The sequence below is a fragment of the Archocentrus centrarchus genome, chromosome 14 (assembly GCF_007364275.1).
Source record: "Archocentrus centrarchus isolate MPI-CPG fArcCen1 chromosome 14, fArcCen1, whole genome shotgun sequence".
In the NCBI taxonomy this organism is placed as follows: domain Eukaryota; kingdom Metazoa; phylum Chordata; class Actinopteri; order Cichliformes; family Cichlidae; genus Archocentrus; species Archocentrus centrarchus.
This window is the reverse complement of record NC_044359.1, coordinates 37,993,871-38,017,406: the sequence shown is the minus strand read 5'-3', so window position 1 is coordinate 38,017,406 and position 23,536 is coordinate 37,993,871. Positions and strand designations below refer to the sequence as shown.

The following is a 23,536-nucleotide window of genomic DNA, read 5'->3' as shown; positions in this document are numbered from 1 at the left end:
GTGTGTGTGTGTGTGTGTGTGTGTGTGTGTGTGTGTGTTGGGGGGGTGGAAAGAGAGGTACGTTGGTTCAAGCAGGTAAATGTCACTGTGAGATACTAAGTGAAACACACTGAATTTTTCACTGGGACTGTTTTTCTGGGATTTTCTGAAAAAGCCACACAGGTAGGAGGATTTTACAGATGTTTTGGTTTTTGTTAATGATTTATAAAGAGAAAGTCAGGACAAAAACGGAATTCGGGTTTGAGCCGTGAAGATCAGATCGTAGAGCTTTAGTGCCGTGGACGAGGGACAGACAATCGATGGGAGGAAAAGTTTTCCTTCGTCTTGTTTGGTTTTGGGATTTTCCTGAATGCTCAGCACTCGCACAGATCCCTGAAGCTTTATTTCTGAAGCATTAACACTTTTAGTGAGTACATTTACCAGATGTGATGAACTGAATCCACATTCTCTGCTGTACTCTGAAATATTAACACCTCTTCTAAAAACTGTAAGCTCACTGCTTGACACTCAGTTTGTAATTTGATAGCACAGTTCTAGAAAATTAAACTAATTAAAGAGAACTAATTAAACTCATTCTCTTTAAATGTCTTTCTGAGACGTCACATTTGAGCACTCTAAATAGGACAATATTGGACAGTAAGTCCTGGAGTAAGTGGGGAGAGAAATCGAGGACACTGAGGATGAGAAGGCAGAGGTGATATAATGGGGGGGGGGGGGGGGGGGGGGGTGTAGAAATACAATAACATGACTGTGATTGACCTCATTGTCAACCACAGAATGAGCATGAGGGAGGCTGGCTAAATAAACAGGGATTCCTTATTTGTCCAACATAATATTAAACACAGTTTTTGTCTATAGTGGAGATGAATGTACACTACATGAATGACTTCTTATTTTGGCTTTCAGAATCGACAGCGGCTGCACCTAAACCCGTGTTGTTTTGGATGTATTTACCTGCTTTGATCTGTCACACAGGTGTGACCCTTTAATGTTTACCTAAAATGCACGTTTTTGAGGTGTTCTGCAGTGAATTATCAGAAAACATTCAGAGTACCAGTGTTTTTCTGTTTTGTCACAGACATTAAATTGGTGCTGTTTTGCTATTGGAATTATGATATATCCCAAGATACTGATGTGAAAGTTGATTATAGAAATAAACCAAAATACCATGTTGTTGATTTAGAGTGTGACACTAAATCAGACTGTTCTCAACAGCATTTTGCTCAGTTCTACATATAAGTTGGTGTTAGCAAAGTTTTGTTAGAACAAAAACTCAATTTCTGGAGAGGAAATTAGTCCCAGTCCCTATTATACTGCTCAAATTGATCCATTAATTGATGCTTCAATCTTAAATATGATCAATCTGTCTTTATTAGTTGGCTATGTACCAGATTAGATTAGATTAGACTTCATTAATCCCTTTGGGAGGGTTCCATCAGGGAAATTAAAGTTCCAGTAGCAGTTTTACATTATAGGCACACAAGCAGAAGTATAGTCAGAAATATACAAGCAAATGAATAAATAGAAAAATAATAAACAAAGATACAACAAAGACAAGGGAAGGTATAAAATGTCTGACAGATGTGGTATTGCACCTTGATATTGCCCTCAGGCTGCTGCTCCTTCCTCGCTCTGTCCTCCTGTCAGCTCACTGACTATGACAGTCTGATAAAACATCTCCAGGAGTTTCCTGCAGATGTTAAAGGACTGCGGCCTCCTCAGGAAGTACAGCCTGCTCTGTCCCTTCCTGTACAGATGATCCATGTTGCATGTCCAGTCCAGCTTGCGGTCCAGCCACAGGCCAAGGTATAAGCATCTACAGTCTCTACCTCAACTCCCTCAATTTGAACTGGTCGTGATCTTCGTCTGGACTTCCTAAAGTCAATGACCAGCTCCTTGGTCTTTGAGGTGTTGAGCTGCAGGTGGTTTCTGTGGCACCAGACAGCAAAGACCCTGACCAGGCTCCTCTACTGCTCCTCTCTGTCATCCCTAATACTCCCCACAATGGCTGTGTCATCAGCAAACTTCTGGATGTGACACAGCTCAGAATTGTAGCAGAAGTCTGCAGTGTGCAGGGTGAAGAGGGTGCTCTTGTGTTGCACAGTGTCAGACACAGTGCCCTTCAGCCTGACATACTGTGGCCTGTCGTGAAGTAGCTGCAGATCCCAGTGACCAGGCAGGGGTCCACTCTCATCCTGTTCAGTTTGTCCTGAAGCTTTAGGACTTGAATGGTGTTAAAGGTACCAAAAGAGTAAAAATGGGGAAAAAAAAGAGGTTTAAAACACTAAATGCTACAGAGCTACTGGAAAGGCAGCCATCTCCTACAGCGCCATTTTTACCACAGGCCTTCAAGGTGGCTGTAATTAAACCTCTACTTAAAAAGCCATCACTGACCCAGCTGTCTTAGCTAATTATAGGCCAATCTCCAACCTTCCTTTTCTCTCAAAGACTCTTGAAAGAGTAGTTGTAAAACAGCTCACTGATCATCTGCAGAGGAACGGTTTATTTGAAGAGTTTCAGTCAGGTTTCAGAATTCATCACAGTACAGAAACAGCATTAGTGAAGGTTACCAATGATCTTCTTAGAGCCTCTGACAGTGGACTCATCTCTGTTCTTGTCCTGTTGGACCTCAGTGCAGCTTTGATACTGTTGACCATAACATTTTATTACAGAGATTAGAGCTTGCTATAGGTATTAAAGGTGCTGCACTGCAGTGGTTTGAATCATATTTATCTCATAGACTCCAATTTGTTCATGTAAATGGGGAGTCTTCTTCACACACTAAGGTTAATTATGGAGTTCCACAGGGTTCTGTGCTAGGACCAATTTTATTTACATTATACATGCTTCCCTTAGGCAGTATTATTAGAAAGCATTGCATCAATTTTCATTGTTATGCAGATGATACTCAGCTTTATCTATCAATGAAGCCAGATGACACACATCAATTAGTTAAACTGCAGGAATGTCTTAAAGACATTAAGGCCTGGATGACCTCTAATTTCCTGCTTCTAAATTCAGATAAAACTGAAATTCTTGTTCTCGGCCCCACAAATCTTAGAAACATGGTGTCTAACCAGATACTTACTCTGGATGGCATTACTTTGGCCTCCAGTAACACTGTGAGAAATCTAGGAGTCATTTTTGACCAGGATATGTCCTTCAATGCACATATTAAACAAATATGTAGGACCGCTTTTTTGCATTTGTGCAATATTTCTAAAATTAGAAACATCCTTTCTCAGAGTGATGCTGAAAAGCTCATTCATGCATTTATTACTTCTAGGCTGGACTATTGTAATTCATTATTATCAGGCTGTCCTAAAAGCTCCCTGAAAAGCCTTCAGCTGATCCAAAATGCTGCAGCTAGAGTACTGACAGGGACTAGAAAGAGAGAGCAGATTTCTCCCATATTGGCTTCTCTTCATTGGCTCCCTGTTAAATCTAGAATAGAATTTAAAATTCTTCTCCTCACATACAAGGTCTTGAATAATCAGGCTCCATCTTATCTCAAAGACCTCATAGTCTCATATCACCCCAACAGAGCACTTCGCTCTCAGACTGCTGGCTTACTTGTGGTTCCTCGGATACTTAAGAGTAGAATGGGAGGCAGAGCCTTCAGCTTTCAGGCCCCTCTTCTGTGGAACCAGCTCCCAGCTTGGATTCAGGAGACAGACACCCTCTGTATTTTTAAGATTAGGCTTAAAACTTTCCTTTATGATCAAGCTTATAGTTAGGGCTGGATCAGGTGACCCTGAACCATCCCTTAGTTATGCTGCTATAGGCCTAGTCTGCTGGGGGGTTCACATAATGCACTGTTTCTTTTTATTCATCTCTTTTTTACTTTGTTTATACTCCACTCTGCATTTAATCATTAATTGTTATTAATCTCTGGCTCTCCCCCCTCAGCAGATGACCCCCCCTCCCTGAGCCTGGTTCTGCTGGAGGTTTCTTCCTGTTAAAAGGAGTTTTTCCTTCACTGTCACCAAGTGCTGCTCATAGGGGGTCGTTTTGACTGTTGGGTTTTCTCTGTATTATTGTAGGGTCTTTACAACATGAATCACCTTGAGGTGACTGTTTGTGATTTGACACTATATTAGTAAAACTGAATTGAATTGAAACAAAGCTATATAAGACAACACGTACTTTATATTAAAAAAGTAATTTGGGAAATTACTGTAGCATCAGCAATTAAATAGAAAATTAGAAAACGTGAAGAGGGTCCTCTAAGCCAGGCTGTATGCTGCTGCATCTCCTGACATAAATGCTGTGTTTCTGGCTCACCTCAGTACATATCCGGGGTTTGTTGTTGTTGCATCATTTGTAGGTTTTGACCGTCGTCATGCCGTCAGCACATTTATCAATGTAGCTGACGACTGATCGAGTGTATTCCTCCAGGTCAAGTCCCCCGTCGTTTGTGGCCGCCTCCTTGAAGATGTGTTGTCACAATACAGTCCTGTGGGAATAGCATCCTGTGACCAGACTCTGACTTTTCTAATGGCAGGTCTCTGGGTCTGTACAAGGTTGTGAGCAGGACTGCTAGATGGTCAGAGCTGCCAACATGAGGGAAGGGGCGGCTTTGCATGAGTCTCTAATATTCGTGTACGCCAGGTCTAATGTGTTGCTCCCCTTTGTTGCAAAGTCCACGTTAATAGAATTTTGGCAGGACAGATTTGAGACTTGCCTGATTAAAATGCGGCTATGAAGAAGGAATCTGGATGAGCCGCCTGCTGGGAGAAGAGAAAGGTGAACTGCTGGATCTACACGTATGATTGTAACACGACATACACTATATCGATATAACCTATATTGTCTCATCTTATATTGCATATGAAAATATATCGATATTTAAAGACTCGATACACGGTCCTTTTCCTCCGGGTCCTCCTTTTAGCCACAGTGAGTTCCTAAGGGGAAATGATATCCAGCACTCCCCTTATTTCAGCCTGCATTTATTCATCTTTTGGTTTTAAATTTAAATCTTAAATCTTCCTCCTTGGATCTCAGACCCAGTTTTCTACTAACTGTCAATCTTTCTCCTCATTTCTTGCTTTAGTGCAGGCTTCTCTCTTACATCATCGTTACCACGTTCTCTGCAAACTCATTTTTTTTGTGCAGAGTAACAACATTTCCACACAAATACTAGTAAATGAGGCCCAGTGATTCTGAATAGACCATGCTTTGCATCTCCACTGGTAGCTGAGGTAGCTGTAAGGAGCTGAAGATGCAAAGTTTTTGTTGCCTGTTGTGGCAGCAATTCCTGAACCAAATTCAAGATTCAAGATTCAAGAAGTTTATTGTCATGTACACCGCAAAACACTGTGGTTATGCTGAGCAATGAAATTCTTACTAGCGACTGCTTTACAAACAATTGAAATAAGCAACCAAGTTAAAATAAAATTTAAGAACTAGTATATTAGGAAAGTAAAAGTAGAAAATAAAAATAAATAAATAATAAAGCAAGTGCAATATATACAGATATATACAGATGAAAGAAAGGCAGGTAATCACAGTTTGGTAATCAGTCAGTGGTTCAGTAGCCTGATGGCCTGTGGATAGAAACTGTTTTTTAGTCTGGTTGTTCTTGCTTTTACACTCCTGTAACGTCTGCAGGAGTGTGAACAGTGTGTGCTGTGGGTGGGTACGGTCCTTGATGATGTTGTGTGCCCTCTTTATTACCCGGGTATTATAAGTGTCCTGTAGTGATGGGAAGGCAGCTCCACAGATGAATTGTGCTGTTTTGATGACACGCTGGAGAGCCTTCCTGTCCTGACTGGTGCAGTTTCCATACCACACCGTGATGGAGTTTGTCAGGATGCTCTCCACAGTGCATCTGTAAAGTTGCTGAGGAGCTTGGGGGATAATCTGAATTTCAAATGGTGTATGTCAGAGGTCAGGACACCAGTCGAGCTGAAATGCAGTCCTTCTGAGTGCGGTGAACTTGTGGGATTTCAGAGGCAAGCAGGCCAGGCAGAACAAAACCATGGGTGTGGGAAGAGCTCAGTGTCATTGTGGTAAATGGGCTGGTTCTGTTGTAATCACTGGGAGCATGAATGTGTGTGAATGTTAGATAGAAAGCATTTAGAAAGAAGTATGAATGTGTGTGAATGGCTGAATGAAGCATGTTGTATAAAGTGCTTTGAGTGCTCATGTAGAGTAGAAAAGCACTATATAAGAATCAGTCCATATGTAGCACTTTTGTTTTACTCTACCTGAGCACTCAAAGCACTTGATACAACATGCTTCATTCAGCCATTCACACAAACCCTTTTTCTAGGCAGTGCTTTCTATCTACCATTCACATTCCAGTGTATACATCAGAGAGCAACTTGGGGTTCAGTATCTTGCCCAGGGATACTTTAGCATGCAGACTGGAGCAGCCAGGGATCGAACCACCAACCATCCAATTAGCAGATGTCCTGCTCTCCCTCCTGATGTGGTGAAGCAGTTTTCTGCCCACACTGTATACTGTAGACATGAAGTGCTGTCAGCCTCAACAGGGGGACATCACAGTATTCTGCTTGTCTCCACTGGCAGCCCCTCCCCTACCCACCCTAGTGCTCTCCAGGCTTTAAATGTGCTGCTGCTTTGCTGAGGTGTTTTTTGGAACCTCGTAAGGTGTTCATAATGAACACAGTACGAGATGATTTTTTTGAACCTACCTGTCCCAGTGAATCTCTTTCTGTTTTCCTGCTAAAGGTAGCACCGGTGAAACGGCTGCATGACCTCAGACACCTGTCTCCCCTGTTTGTGTTTGTCTCTATGTTTGTATTTCTTGGATGGGTGTTCTGTTAACTGTAATTTCCCCATTGTGGGACTAATAAAGGCATTCGTATTCGTATAATCAGGCAGTGGAATGACTACTTGGAGGCTCTCCAAAATCTCACCAACTTGGCTTCTGTAGTGTAGAGCCAGAGGGCAAAGGGGGTGACTAGCACATTGCTGTGGCTGTGGTTATCAAATTAGTCTGAAACTCATCGGTGGTCAGCCCTCGAAGGTGGATGAGATTCCCTATGTTTACTGAGACTGGGGCAGTGCCACTGGATTGGGAGAATGCTTCGGGAGAATGGGGTACTGGGCCTGTTGTTGCAGGTTTTTCACTGTGGTTTTCCTAGCTTCAAGGGATGACCTCCAGCATGCAGTGGAGCCAAGTAGGGATAGGATGGCAGGGGTGAGAATTGGCACCCCCAAGTCTGAGGCCATGGTTCTCAGCCTTAACAGGGTGAAGTGCCCACTCTTTACTGGGAACAAATTCAAGTATCTCAGGTCTTTTTAATGAGAGAGAGGAGAGTGCATTGATGCTGATGCTGCACCAGTCTGTTGTTGTGAAGTGATTGCCAAGGGCCAAGGCAAAGTTATCCATTTACTGGTCGAGCTACATTCCTTTCATGACCTATGACCACGAGCTGTGGATAGTGACCAAAAGAATAAGATTTTGATGCAAGCAGTGGTCATGAGCTTTCTGTGACTTGGGCCTGGGCTCAGTCATAGAGATAGGGTAAGAAGCTCCATCATTCAAGAGGGGCTTAGGGTGGAGCAGCAGAGCCACTTGGTTCAAGCATCTGATTAGGATTCCTCCTGGACATTTCCTGTTGAGGTGTCCAACTGAGGGGAGACCCCTGGGGAGACCCAGGACAGGTTGGAGAGATTATAACAAGGTAAACTAGACCTGGATGAACAGCAGGAAATGGATGAATGGATATTAAACCATATTAGTGATACTTTTTATGCCTTGTTTTCCTTGTTTCTTTTTTGCAGATTTTCCGTGTGTCCCGTTTTCTTCAATCCAATCTGATATTTTGTAAAATGTGGCACAATGTGCTTTTGGAATTCTTGTAGAACTGATTTCATTTTGAGCAAGGTCACTGTGACTCAAAATAATACTGCACAGCTCAGAAAGCAACATGAATGAATGTTGTAATCTCTACAAATTCAAATTAGGCCAAAACTAAATACAAGTGCAATAACTAATATAGGATCTACCTGTGATGAAGTACAGGTGCTGGTCATAAAATTAAAACATCATGAAAAAGTTGATTTATTTCAGTAATTCCATTCAAAAAGTCAAACTTGTATATTATATTCATTCATTACACACAGACTGATATATTTCAAATGTTTGCTTCTTTTAATTTTGATGATTATAACTGACAACTAATGCATATAAATACACAAAATGTGACAAAAATTGTAAGCCTTTTTGTGAAGTTAACACCAATTTCCTAAAAATCGTCTTTTTTTTTTGTAGCAGTAAAACATGTTCCATAATTATTTCTTCTGTAGAGTGAAGGTATAAAAGCAATGTTTACCATTACTTTTATACCTTGGAGCACCTGAAGAGTCTGCTGAACCTGCAGGAAGGCCAAAACTATCTGCCACCACCACTTTAGACCTGACCACCTCCACCCCACAACATTATTATCCCCATCATCTTGGACTTCTCAGTGCAGCTGCCACAGCATCACAATATGAACAGATAGTCCCATTAACACCTCCTGGAGAGCACAGTGAGACTAGCCATACAGGTATGTATGAGAGGGCGCTGACAGCTGAGATGTGGGAAGTCAGAGAGGACGGGAGAAAAAAGAGCAGAGTAGGAGTTCAGACAAAATGCACACAGTTGTGCGCACACAATAAGTGCTCTTTCAACAAGGCCGAACAAACGCTGAACGATTTAGAATTTAAGACATTTAACCTTTTGTTTGCAAATGTTTTACAAAGAAGGAAGTGTGTTCTGGATACACCCGTCTATTCAGAGGGTTCAGTTTGCTTTGCTCAGCACTGTCTAACCTGATCTTAAATAAAAGCAAGAAAACTGCTCGAAAATAATTCAGTGTACACAGAAGGAGATAAACAGCTGCAGCCTTTGTCTCAGTGGTAAATGGACTCGTTCTTATGCAGCGCTTTTCTGCTCTACTTTGAGCGCTTCATTCAACATGCCTCACTCACCCACATTCATACGGGCACTTCTTTCTGTGGCTAAGTGCTTTCTATCCAACATTCACACACATTCACGCTCCAACGGTTGCATCAGAGAGCAACTTGGGGTTCAGTGTCTTGCTCAAGGATACTTTGGCATGCAGACTGGAGAAGCCAGGGATCGAACCACCAACCTTCCAATTAGTAGGTGACCTGCTCTACCTCCTGAGCCACAGATACCCCATCTAGCGTCTTTTTCTGTTTTGATTTTTTTCTTTTAAAATTTTTCTTCTGTCCTCATCCTGCTGCTAGCAGACTGTGGAGAGGGTGAGCCAGAGACACAAGATACTGGGGATGAACTGCAGGAAGTGCAGCTGAAGTATGCTTGAAATATGCATGTGCAGTTTACAGGGGTTGTATAGCCAAAGGGAGCCCTTATTTTGACTAAAGTATGCAACTGTTTAAACTAAGAATAACAGTAATTAAATTACATGCTTAAAACATACGTTTCCAAAAACTCCAAAGGTTTCAGTGGAGTGCAAACATCCGCCAGTGCTGAGCAGCTTCCAGATTTGTCAGACATTTACGAGTTAATTTTCTGGAGAGTGTGTGTGTGTGTGTGTTCAGACAGGAAGCAGTTTTCAGCTTACTCAAACATGTGCTGCTCATTCAGTCTCTGCATTGTTCTTCTGTGAAGTGTTTCAGAACATCAGATGATCAGAAACAAACTAAAATGCATATAACAGGAAACTCTATGAAATTAATGTCACAACTAAACTGTGGACAGTTTTTCAAAGAATAACACAAATGTAACAAGTCTACATGAAGCAAACTTTGAATCTTGGTGTCTGCTACAGTGTCATTTTGAGTCAGCATGGAGTCACCATTTTGACCATGTTCCTTCTAACAGGAAGGCCCTCTGGCAGAACCAGCGCTTGGGAGAAGCAGCGATCTTCAGGGCCGTTTGGGAGGTGAGGGGAGGGGAACGGGAAGACAGAAAAGAGGAGCATAGAGAGAGCACGTTTTAAGCCTAATCTTAAAAATAGAGAGGGTGTCCATCTCCTAAACCCTCAGAGGTGGTTCCATTGGAGAGTAGCCTGACTAAGGGCTCCGACTCCCATTCTGCTTTTGGAAGCTCGAGGAACCACATGTAAGCCTTTGGGAAGTGAAGGTATGATGTGGCCTGAGGCAGATTATGAACTGAATTTTACATTTAAGTCCCTTACTGAACTCTTGCAATAGGAAGGTGATGTTACCCTGCTGTTTGTAAAAGTAATGTGAAGTTAGCAGCTGCAGTTGTCTGTAGTGTTTACAGTCTAGTTAATTAACTGAAGTAAAAACAAGTTTATTTCATTGATGTAAAAAGTCATTTATACACATTAGAAATTTACCATCTGAATAATGAAAAACATCAGAGCTGCCAGAACATTAAGCTACAAGGTGACATGAAGAAGGAGAACAGTCAGGTCTAGAAGTTCATTTATGTTGGATTAGCAATTGGCTAATAAAAGCAGACTTTCAAATTAGAGGGCAAAAGCACGTGATTAAGAGAGCAACAAGATAAACACGTATCCCAAACTGCTTCTTCAGACAGAGCAACAAGATGTAACATGTGATACTGAATGTTGCCCTGGTTGTCTCCATTTTCCAAATGTTGCTTTAATGTTCAGTTATGATGTTGAGCCATTATATTCCATAATACACTGCTCAAAGCAACTAAAGGAACACTTTTTAATCAGACTATAGCATCAAGTCAATTACATTTCTCACATTTCCCCTCCTCATCTTTTCTGTTTTTCACTAGTTCTGCATTTGGCTAGGGTCAGAGTCACTGCTGGTAGCATGAGGTCATACTCGGACCCTACAGAGGCTGCACAGGTAGTCCAGCTCCTCCAGGATGGCACATCAATGCGTGCCATTGCCAGAAGGTTTGCGGTGTCTCCCATCTAGGGTGTGCAATAAATATAGCATCTACAATAATATCTTAATTGCCGTGTTAACGATGCGTGAGGTGATGTTATCGAGTATGCTACTGACTGTGGAAAAAAACAATCAAAAGGCCTCGACTCGCGTTCACTACTTCATGCTTTAGTATAGATCGCTGCGCGTGCGCACTGAGAGTGCCCGTACTGTGTGCTAGCATAGCTGCCTAGGGAAAGAAATTCAGACATGGCCAGCCTCGCAGTCCACTGCCTTAGATTTAATTCCTAGGCGAGGATCATCTTCACTCACAGCAAGACAGTCCAGGTTTGATTCCCGGTCCGGGCCGTTCTGTGTGGAGTTGGCACGTTCTCCCCGTGCTTGTGTAGGTTTCTTCCAAGTACTTCCTCCCACAGTCCAAAGACATGCATGTTAAGTTCATCACTCTAAATTGCCCGTAGGTGTGAATCTGTGCGTGAGTGTGTGTTGGTACCCCGCCTTTGACCGATGATGCTGGGATTGGCTCCAGATGCTGGCATCATGTCGATCCTAACACAAACCATATCAGCATGATTTTTTTTTCCCCATTGAGATCCGATACATTTTCAGTGTTCCTTTCATTTTTTTGAGCAGTGTATAATGAGCTCTAGTAGCTCCTCAAAATACATCAGAATTGGTTTTAAAAATCTTCACAAGAAGTACTGTTTGAGTTTTGTTCAAAATGTATTTGCATAAACTATAAAATTATCTGTAAAACAAATTGAATCAAATATTTTGGTTAATGAGAGAGAGCCAGGCAAAACTGAGCAGCTGTGGTGTAGAAAGGCAGGTGTAACACTGTAACTTTAGTATTAAATACCTTTAATACAAAGTGTTGCAACCTTGAGTTTCAAGTTTTGCTGGCTTTTTTTTGTTTTTGTTGTTGTAATTTTATTTATTTATTTGCTGTATGGATTTTGCTGAAGTTCCACGACACTAACATTTCTCCTTTTGTCTCATATTTTATTTACCAACAGATGTTTCGGAAAAAAGCATCTTCCTCCTTGAGAATGAGAAGGATAACAGAAAGCACTAGATGTAATGATTTTTTTTCTCTACTCTGTAGAAAAGGGGTAAAACAACATTACTATCATCCAACGCTGTCAGAAGAAAGCACACTAATTTACATGCAGCCATAAGCAAAAAACTCTTTTCTTTTTTCTCTCAACTGTAAACAAGCTGTTATAAACCTCTGTTTACACTTTACCCACTGGCCTTTTGGTTATGTTTAGGAAATAAAAATGTGGATTCATGAGTAGTCCCATTAACACATGATTTTCAAAAATTTGGATGAGTTAATATATATCTTAGATTAAAAATATTTGCAGAAATGATTAGATTTTATTAGATTTTAGATCTACTTTTATTGGAACCTGGGAGGATATAACTTACTACTAGTGCCAGAAAGTGGTGGTAATGCACCAAGAAACTCCTCAGTAAATAACAAATAGAAGACAATATACTATTAACTGTAATGTCATAGCAATATAAAAAGTGTGAGAAATGGTGAGATTAGATAGTAATGTATGAACAAGGAAAACATACAAAGCCAAAGAAGAATACAGCTGTGAAAAAGTCTTGTGTGGAACACCTTTAAATAAGAAACACAGTCCAGTTCAGCCGGTGCCAGGTTAAACAAACCTAACACAACTCCTCACAGTTTCTGAGGGGTTTGGGGGCAGGCTTTGAACAATAGTAAAATCAGCTGTAAGAACAATCAAATCAAGTTCTTTTGTTTCCATATATCTGTGTTTAATCTTCATTTTTGCGCCACAGTCCGTTGATCTTGGTCATTACCCTTTTCTCTATACAGTGGGGTAAATAATTATTTGATGCCCCGCTGAATTTGTAATTATGCTCACTTACAAAAAATGAATAGTCTCTAATTTTTATGGTAGTTTTGTTTTAATATTAACCAAAATTCCAGACAAGAAAACACATTACATTAAAGTTAGAAATTGATTTGCACGAGTGAAAAAAGTATTTGCTCCCCAAGCAAACAGCAGTACCATGGTTTGCACACATCTCAGCAGGGAGCCCACCGCTCTTTACAGAAATTCTCTCGATCCTTCAGGTTTCTTGGCTGCAGCTTGGCAACTTAAAGCTTCAGCTCCCTCCACAGATTTACTATAGGACTGGAGACTGGCTAGACCATGCTGGAAGACCCATCCAGACTCATCTTCAGTGTTCTGGCTGAAGGAAGGAGGTTCTCATCCAAGATTTTACTGTCTAATGGCCTCTCACTGAAGTCATCCTGTAACCTTAACAGAAAAACAGCCCCAAAGCATGATGGTTCTGCCTCCATGCTTGACTGTTGAGATGGTATTCTTTGGGTCATACTCAGGATTTCTCTTCCTCCAAACAGCTCGATGTTGGTTTCATCTGACCACAGCACTTTCTCCCAAGTCTCATTTAGATGTTCACTGGAACCTTAAAACAGGCCATGTGCCATCTTGAGCAGGGGGACAGGTACTTGCAAGATTTCAGTCCATTACAGCGTAGTGTGTTACCAATGGTCCTAACTGCCTTCAAATCATTAACAGCCTCCTCCCATTTAGTTTTTGGGCTGATCCTCCACCTGTCTCATGATCATCCTCGTCTCATGAGGGAATATCTGTAATTGATTGATTGTCATCTGTGTGCCACTTGGGCACACATCCAATCTACAAGGGCCAGAATCAAGTCTGGATTAAATACTTATTTCATTCAAATGACATGCAAATCAATTTTTAACTGTTATGTAATGTGTTTTTTTTTTTTTTAGGATTTTTGGTTGATATTCTGTCTCTCTCCATGACACTACCATAAAAATGAGAGACAGCTGATTTCTTTGTAAGTGAGCAAACTTACAAATTCATCAGGGGTTCAAATAATTATTTCCCCTGCTGTATGTAAGCATTTACTAATTTCCAAGTAGCTTGACAGAAACCAGTCTTTTGTGACTGAAGTTGTCATGTAGTCATCTCAAAGTTTTCTTTGGTGCTGTGAGACTTCTGTTTTGTATTTCAATGTTCTGCTATATTACATAAAAAAACACTTATTCCTTCTGCAACCAAATGGCTTCTTGTCTAACTGTAAGCCTTTGACACGAGTCTGTGTAACATACTCTCTAATAGGGATGCACTGATGCTCTACAACAGGCCCAAGTTTAAGGGTTCTGTGCATTATCTGTTTCTAGGACTGCAATCTTCTGGACAGAGATGATGTGGAGTAATCTGCTGAATCTGCTCTCCCAGTTTGGAAGTTGTAGCCCTTAATGCTCCAGTGATCCTTTATAGACTTTACTTTCCACATCCAGTTCTGTCAGCGACTAGTACTTCTCAACCTTCTTGTGCGATTTTTGTTTTCTGGGATTGCCATTTCTGTCACAACTACTGCTTTCTGCTCCTTGTCAACTGAGTTGTAGGATTTTTTTTGTTGTCAGTTCAGGCAGTGCTCAAATTTGACTACCTAATCTTAAAGTTTTGGATGACTACTATGAACCAGTAGCTAGTGCTTGGACCCTCGAGTGTTGTTTCTAATGCCCTTTGGGGCATTGTTGGCATCCATAATTTTGGCTGGCTTCGATCTTGGGGGCATGCGTTCCTATTTATATCTAAGTGTATGAATGCCAGTGCTGCTTTAACCTGCCAGACTTAAATCTCCTTTTACATAGTGTAATTTGGTCAGTTGTGACATAATCTCAAAATGCAGCAGCATAACATGCTGTCGGTCAAATAAATGAATAAATAAATAGGCTGCTACAATTTATTCCTACTTGTCAGACTAAGAAAACAGTTGGCTTTGGTCACAGTTTTGCACCTTCTTCTTCTGCCTTCCTGTGAAGGGTTCGTCTTCAGTGTGTTGGAAATCTTTTACCTACGTCTCTGCAGTTCAGAGAGGGAAGAAGGCAGCTCCCGGCCTGTTTACTAAGATGAACAGCAGGCTTCCAGACTTTGAGAGTTAATGAATATATCGGAGCCTTGGTAGCATACAGTACTTCACAGCATCATGGACCGCAGGTTCTAACTGGTGAATCATGCAGTGAATGTTGTTCAGGTTAGGATGGAGCTTTTTTATGTAGGAGTGTGGCTGCTGCTCTGCCTCACAGTGCTGAGTGGAAGTGGCGATGCCCACAAATACCTGGTTCTGCCATTTGCAGTTTGAGATTAGTTCAGGCAGCGTGAGACTAAGAATCAAGAGCCTCATGCCAAAAGTTGTTGAATGAAGCCATTCATTAATGGAAAGGAGTGCATCTTTGAAAGGGGATACAGAATCATATAGAACTGAATTTAACAGATTGGACCCATAGATCAGCAAATTTGTCCCAGATTTATCACTCAGTATTGGAATAATCAGTCAAGCTAATACAAATATCAGATTGATGCAGCCCTACACGCTAATCAGTGTTTAGTTCTCAAACCACAGTGGTTTTTGCAAAATATGCTCATCAGTTTTTTACTAGTTTGTGTTGTACTGAGACATTTTCTTTTCTGAATCACAAAGGCCAAGTGAACAGTACTAATGCTTAAAATGTCAGTTGATCTGTACAGTAAGTACAGTTAGACCCAGACAGCCACCACAGTCTCCATTCTTTGGTTTTAACTCAGTATTTGTGCAGTGTGTGATCGGGGGTTGAGGGTTTGGTGGTTCACTGTCGCTTTGGTTTCTTCGGTTTTTCAGAAATTGTTCTTCCTCTGCTCTTGTTCTATGTTTGTGGGGGACAGTGGTGGTGATTGATGCTTCGTGTGCATCTCTGACCTTAATGCTGTTTCCTACCTCTTTCCTTCTGTTTTTCTTCTGAACTTTACTTTCTCTTCCTTTGACTGTTACTCTCTTGGCTCATTAAATTCATCCCTGTCTTCCCTTCACTGAACGGTTTCTTTTGTTCATGTTCTCTCTCACACTTTCTGCTACTCCTTGCAGGGAGCATAGACCGTGGGCGAAGCTTATCCTTCCACGAGGTTTGTGGCCAGCGTGAGGTAGAGATGAGGGCCGCAGCCGAAGAGTCGTCCAACAGCAGCAGCAGTGTGGGAGGTGGGGGCAGCACAGTCCTGCAGCGCCTCTTGCAGGAGCAAATGAACCGGAATTATGTGCTGCAACAGCAGCAACAGCAGCAACAAGGTGGGGGAGGAAGTGGTGGAGCAGGAGGGGGAGGTGGAGGAGGTTACTCTGTACAGGGACAGGTGGGTCCATCCGATGATCATTCCATGAGCCCCCACATTGCCCGACAGGAGCCACAGGGACAGGAGTTGCAGACAGATAGCGGCCTGGAGAAGCTGGGCTCCTCCAGAACTGGAGGAGGGGGTGGGAGCAGCGGAGGAGGGGGAGGCGGAGGCGGAGGAGGTAGCAGTGGTGGTGGGAGCAGCCAAGGGCAGTGCCCCAACTCAGAAGACCTTCCTACATATGAAGAGGCCAAAGTGCAGTCACAATACTTTCGTGGCCATGGTCCTCCACCTCAGCCTCAGCAGCAGAATAACCAGCCTCAGCAGTCTCCACTACAAGCGTCAGTGGGGGCCGCCTTCTATGTCACTGGGGTGAGCAGTGCCAAGGTCCGTACTGAGGGTCGCCCCACAGTACAACGAGTAAGTGGCACAGGGAAGGTCCACCAAGATGATGGACTGAAGGATCTGAAGCAAGGACATGTTCGGTCTCTCAGTGAGCGACTTATGCAGCTCTCATTGGCCACCAGTGGAGTCAAGGCTCATGCTCCTGTCACTAGCGCCCCGCTTTCTCCCCAGCTGCCCCCTCCAGGGCCACCTGGTGACTACTACAAGACTCAGCATCGTGGTCCACCGCCTGACTACCCATTCAAGGGAATGGGTTCTCCTACCAAGCAGCAGGAGCCTGGAAGCCATTTTTACCAGGAGCAAAGAGGAAGGGAACACTCCAGGGAGGTGCCTCACGTCCGATACCAGCCCCCACCTGAGTACGGCTCATTCAGGTAAAGACACACACACGCGCGCGCACACACACACACACACACACACACACACACACACACACACACACACACACACACACACACACACACACAGTTATACACAAACAAAATCTAATTGAACCATTAAACACAAATTTTTACTTTGTTGAACACAAAAAATAAGCAGACTGTTAATTACTGTTCAAATGAAGGTGTTGCAAAAGTCGAGTTACTGACAAAATCTTTTCTTATGAAAGATTGGTCGGTGAGAACCATACCCTGATCAAAAACTTTGCAGACATCTGCAAAAATGGAAAAGGCCACAAAATACTCATTCTTCATCAAAAGGTGCAGCACATCCACCTAGATGCTCTACAACACATTTTTTTCCCAACAACTTTGATTGTTTTTTTAACAAGGAAATAAACAACATGTAAACAAGACAAAAGAAGTTTAATAATAATAATTCAAACCTGGTATAAGAAACGAGCAAAAAAACACTGTAGTATGGTGGAGGGGGTGTCATGGTTTGGGGCTGATGTGACACCTTCGGTCATTGAGGGAACACTGAATTCAAACTGTATAATGAAATTTTATAAAACAATGTCAGGACAGCAGTCCATGAGGGCAGTGCCTCCCATGTAAATCAGCAACAAAATGCTTGGAAAATTAGAAAGTTCAGGTTTTGGAAGATAAAAATCAAATTGTTGACCTTAACTGAGGTGCCGTGGTTTGACCTGAAGAAAGGTGTTTATCAAGATGTTCTAGAAATATTGCTGTTTTGTAGGAGGAAGAGTACAATTCTTTCTGTCAGCCCGTACTGTGAGTTATTATTTAGTGGGTTCAATAAAGAAATTAAAAGTACAGCTCTGTTTAAATAAAAAAACCCCAAAAACACCCTGGTAAATTTAAAGGGCATCTGAGTCCATCGAGTACCTTTAGACAAAACTCTGCTCAGTTTAACTGAAGGAAAAAAACATTCATCATTGCCTTCCTGTGCTAAACATGCAGCTGTGTTTTGAATTCCCCAACAATAAAATTAAATGAACAATTAAAAGCCTTCAAAAAACAGTAAAATTTTAGTTTTCATTAGGGCAAAAATACTACTTGCAAAAAAAACAAAATTACGGTTTCTCAGTCGTGTTTTCTGAGATGCCAGAAACAGATCCTGTTGGGCCTGTTTAACACTAGTGTCATTCAGCTCAGAGCAAACTGGATTTAGACAGCCATGAACACAACAAATTTAATTACAGCAGGACAAGCTGCAGCATGATCTTCCTGGGTTTGATGCCATTCCTTTGAAGACAAAAGGTATGAATATTTTCTCTGAACAAAGGCAGCTGAAGCTGCAGTTTTCCCACGTTACTCCAAAACAAGTCCCACACATTAAGCAATCAAACCAGCCAGTGAATCAGACTGGGATAAGGACGCACATGTTAAAAAATCTAAGTCTGTATGTAAATGTATACAGTGTTTATGACTATTAATTAAATGGATTATTTTGCAGTGATGGTATGAGGTATGTAGAAATGTTATTGGTATTCTTTCCAATTATCATGCTAGGCAATATTTTAGGTTTTATTACTAGTCCTATATTTCTGATATAAAATTTAAGTGCAAAAATATAGTTTTATAAATAGTTTTTCTAAAAAAACAAAACTTTTTTCACTAAATATAAGTCATCAAATATTACATTTGTTTCAAGAAATTGAGAAAGGCAAAGATGCTGCCTGAATAAAATCAGTCTGAAGTGACTCTTAGGCTACCAGCACGTATCTAAACAAGAAGCATTTAATGCAGTGTTGCTGTAGTGTGAGTGTAGGAGACAAGTAAAGCTTTGAAATTTGGAACCGTAGCATATAGTAAATATAATTTTAGCCGTTTACACACTCACTCCTCTACTGTGCAACATTTTGAAGATGATGACTTGGCCCAATGAAATCAGTAGTATGATTTTAGCTACTGCACCTTTAGGCTAGATCAGTTTTCTCAGCATGTTTACTTGGTGACATCACATGTCAGAAAAGGTACATACCAGCAAGTGTTTGTGTAACACAAATGACAAAACACTATTTTATTTTGAGATGAGTTATACACCGCCTGGCCAAAAAACAAGAAAGTTGCCACCTGGATTTAACTAAGCAAACAGGTACGAGCCTCCTATTGGATAATTATTGCATGGCCGATTATCTTTCAGCTGGCAACAAGTTATTTAACCCCAACTGGTGCAATGAGTTTCTTAAACAACCACGTCCAAAGACACATCGCGTGTTCGTGGAAAAGATGTCAGTGTGTTTGAGAAGGGTCAAATCATCAAGCAGAGAAACCATCTGAGGAGATTGGAGAAACTAAAACTGGGTTAAGAACTGTCCGACGCATTATTACAAACTGGAAGGATAGTGGGGACCCATCGACTTCAAGGCAGAAATGTGGCTGGAAAAAACCCCTGAATGATCGTGATCGGCGATCACTTAAACATTTGCTGAAATCAAATCGAAGAAAAACAACAGTAGCACTCAGGGCTGTGTTCAATAGTGAAAGTAAGAGCATCATCCATCATGCCGAGTGCCTACTGTACCAGCCTGTGGGGGGCAGTGCTGTGATCTGGGGTTGCTGCAGGTGGTCAGGTCTAGGTTCAGCAACATTATGTGCTCAAAGAATGAGGTCAGCTGACCACCTGAATATACTGAATGACCAGGTTATTCCATCAATGGATTTTTCCTTCCCTGATGGCACGGGCATATTCCAAAATGACAATGCCAGGATTCATCGGGCTCGAACTGTGAAAGAGTGGTTCTGGGAGCATGAGACATCATTTCCACACATGGATTGGTCACCACAGAGTCCAGACCTCAACCCCACTGAGAATCTTTGGGATGTGTTGGAGAAGGCTTTGTGCAGTGGTCAGAATCTGCCATCATCACTGCAAGATCTTGGTGAAAAATGAATGTAACACTGGATGGAAATAAATCTTGTGACATTGCAGAAGCTTATCGAAACAATGACACAACAAATGCATGCTGTAATCAAAGCTAAAGGAAGTCCAACGAAATATTAGTGTGTGACCTTTTTTTTTTTGGTGTCGACTTTTTGTTTGGCCAGGCAGTGTAATTTAACTTGATAGATTGTTTATGTAAATTCTGCTGCTTAGACTCTATAAAGCATGCATTTCTGTCGGCTGCTCCACAATAGCACAATTTTAATGGATTTCAAGTGGCATAAATTCAACCATAAGTATTATGCAAAATTTCATACAAATTTAAACCTGTAAAAAAAATGTTGGTGCTTTTGAGCAAATATCTCATCAGCCTTGTGCTTTCAAGAAGTTGTGTTGTGACAGTTTGGTATTACCTGAAATAAGAACTACTCAATTACCATAGCTTGAACATATTATTTTAATTAATGATTAATAATTTGAGTTTAAATCAAAATCCCAGAAAAATCATTCTGGAGATTTCACCAATTTTACTGGTATTAAAAAAAGCAATTTAAATCCAATAATGATGTACAGTTTTTATTGAAACTGCAAAAAAATGTATGTAAAAGGTTTATTGGTAAGGACGTACTGAAGGGACATTTTACTGGATCATAGTATATTCCTCCGAGTATACATACACTATACTACCAAAAGTATTCACTCACCGTCCAAATCATTAAATCCAGGTGCCAGTGTAGTCAGACAAGTCAGTGTGGGGGTGACAGTTTGATGCTCCAACTCTGTGGAACAGTTTGGGGATGGCCCCTTCCTGTACCAACATGGCTGCACACCAGAGCACAAAGCAGCTCCATAAAGACATGGATGAGCCAGTTTGGTGTGGAAGAACTTGACTGGCCTGCGCAGAGTCCTGACCTCAGCCTGATAGAACACCTTTGGGATGGATTAGAGTGGAGACTGTGAGCCAGGCCTTCTCTCCAACATCAGAGTCTGACCTCACAGATGTGCTTCTGGAAGAATGGTCAAAAATTCCCATAAACACTCCTAAAACTGTGGAAAGACTTCCCAGAAGAGCTGAAGCTGTTCTAGCTGCAAAGGGCCCACATCATATTAAAGCCTCTGGATTAAGATGTTACTCTGGTTCATGTGACTGAAGGCAGATGAGTGAATACTTTTGGCAAAATATTGCATATGGTGGGTCACAGTATCAAAAGCAGAATATAAACAGTCCTTCAGCTCAGTAGCCAAATGGTTATCATGCACAGAAATACAGCAGCCGGGTTCATTTCCAGCCATTGACCTCTGGCTGCAAAATATTTAGGAAAAAAACATCTAGTGTAGTCCTGTACTATGCTATCATTAAACATGACCTGAGTGCTAAATTAATATAATTCATTGAAATAATATTAGTTAGCTGTCATTCACACTGTTACTGTCATTCATAGTGTGCTTTTAGAATCATGGATGTTTTCCAAATAATAGTTATTGTTGCCCTTGAGGGTTATGGGTTTATATATATATATATATATATATATATATATATATATATATATATATATATAAATGTGTGTGTGTGTGTGTGTGTGTGTGTGTGTGTGTGTGTGTGTGTGTGTGTGTGTGTGTGTGTGAAGCTAGTCCACATACCATCTCTATTATTAAACAAAGACCTTCACATTGTCCATTTCCATTGTCAGCTGTATGATAATAAATGTTCATCATTCTCTAAAGACAAATGCCTGAAAGATGTGTAACCATACTTTCTTCAGGTCCAGTAAGGAGGGCTTAGTTCACACCCATCGGGCCCTTCACCAGCACAGTCCCACCTCCTCTGTCACCTCGGTGGGCTCCTTATCTCGTACTCAATCCTCCACTCTTAGCAGCATGCTGAGTGCCTCCCACTCCTCTCATCCTTCATTCCCTCATCAGCAACCTCAGAACCAGGGAGAGCCCTTACTCAGCACTGGCCCTCGTAGTCCACAAACTACTGGCTCCCACCAATTAGCTGAACCTTTTATGTCAGGGTCTGTTCACCCAGCACAACAAAGGAGCCATGGTTTTCCTCCTGACCCCTACGGCTCCACACCAAGGATGCACCATCAGCAGCAGCAGGCGCACCATTTTTACCAGCAACAGCAACAACAGCAGTTCCAAGGACCTCCCCAACCCCAGGTGTCGGTCCATTCTGGACCTTTCCCCCTGGCACACTCCTACTCCCACCTGCAAGGGGAACCCTTTGCAATGATGGCCCGTGCCCAGCAGATGGTAGATATGCTGACAGAGGAGAACAGGATGTTAAGACAGGAAATGGAGGCCTGTCGCGAAAAAGTAACTAAACTACAAAAGGTAATATCTCCTGCAAAACAGCTTTAAGGGATAGTTACATGTTCAGCCGTCATTTGTTTGTGAATGGAGCAGCGAGATACACGAGAGGCATGTGCAGACAGGCAACAGTGTTGCCCACTAAACATACCAGCATCTTCCAGCAGGGAAATAAGCTTCAGCTTTTAGTTCAGACTGAAGTGTTGAATGTGAGGTTTAAATTCTACCATTTCAAACTGTGCTATAGAGTAGAATAACCAGGGTACATATTCAAACATGCAGCTGATAATTTCAGCTTAACAGCAAGGGATAGGGATAATAATAAATAATAATAATAATGATCATAAGCTATTTAATTAGAAACTTTATTTTTTGTCTTTAAGCATTCCTGAATGCTTTGGTTGAACATTTGTTTTGGGGGCATGAAGGTACAACTGCTAACAAATGACAGCTCAGTATACAGTGGTGTTACTGGTAAGGTCAGTTTTAACCAGTAGTTGGTTAAAAATTGGTATAAATGGAAAATTGGGAAAGAAAAATATATCTCTTTCACATATCCTTTCACTCTCTGTCCATAAACAGTTGGAATCGGAGATCCAGCTGGTCTCAGAGGCCTATGAAAACCTTGCCAAGTCCTCCTCCAAAAGGGAGGCCCTGGAAAAAACTATGAGGAACAAGCTAGAGCTAGAGGTGCGCCGGCTGCATGACTTCAACAGAGACCTCCGAGGTGAGAATGCGGGACATTGCACAGCCAAGCAGAAATGTTCTAAATTACCATTTACCTTCGTTAAATTGTTTAAACTGTTTCTCATACTAAAAGTTATTGTGACAAATAATAGGTGTACTCTGCCTCAGCTGCTAGTTAGAGTAGCAGTTATGGAAATACAGGAACAGGAAGGTTGGGCTTGCATTTGTCCCAAAAAGGGAGGCAGTTCCCCACAGTGTGAGGGTGTGAACATATTTATGTCCCCCTAACATAAGTTATATACAGTTATAGATTTTTGGACAGTAACATTTTTTGTAACTTGTACTCTTCCTCAGTGGTTTTAAATCCATCAGTCAAGATGTGATCATGTGCTAATTTTCAGGTTTAATTAAATGGGTTTAATTAAAGTATTTAATTAATGTTTTAGGAATTATAGCCATTTTTATGCATTGTCCTCCATGTTCACAAACACAATAGTAATTGGACAGCTGAAAGGCAAGCTGTTTCACAGCCATATCATGTTGAGTCCTGTTCCCTGGTTATGTCACAGCACATTAAAACGATACAATATCTGGATTGTGTCCAAGTGTTGAACTTGTAGCTGTTCACTGGAAGTCTCAATATGAGGTCCAACGAGATGCTGATGCAGGTGACGTAGACTGTTGTTAGGCTGAAAAACCAAAATAAACCCATCAGAGAGACAGGACATTTTTTGGACTGGCCAAATTAACCATCTGGTATATTCTTAAAAAGAAGGAATCCACTGGCCAGCTCACCTTTTCATTAACCACGGAAA

General features: G+C 41.5%; 1 protein-coding gene across 10 annotated transcripts in view; it reads left to right on the top strand.

The window, feature by feature from the left end:
- amot (angiomotin) overlaps positions 1-23,536 on the top strand; it is a 69,906-nt gene that overhangs the window by 13,541 nt on the left and 32,829 nt on the right. For 2 of the 10 annotated variants that reach the window (XM_030746866.1, XM_030746862.1), the window contains 6 exons: positions 8,284-8,525; positions 9,830-9,890; positions 11,856-11,916; positions 15,784-16,801; positions 21,482-22,058; positions 22,617-22,761. In XM_030746866.1, coding sequence (XP_030602726.1) covers positions 11,856-11,916; positions 15,784-16,801; positions 21,482-22,058; positions 22,617-22,761 — 1,801 coding nt within the window. In that variant the 5' untranslated portion in view covers positions 8,284-8,525; positions 9,830-9,890. Of the gene's footprint in view, positions 1-40; positions 163-1,777; positions 1,807-8,283; positions 8,526-9,829; positions 9,891-9,998; positions 10,091-11,855; positions 11,917-15,783; positions 16,802-21,481; positions 22,059-22,616; positions 22,762-23,536 lie in introns of those variants that run through there. The other 8 variants (XM_030746863.1, XM_030746865.1, XM_030746864.1 and 5 more) reach the window with 8 other exon arrangements.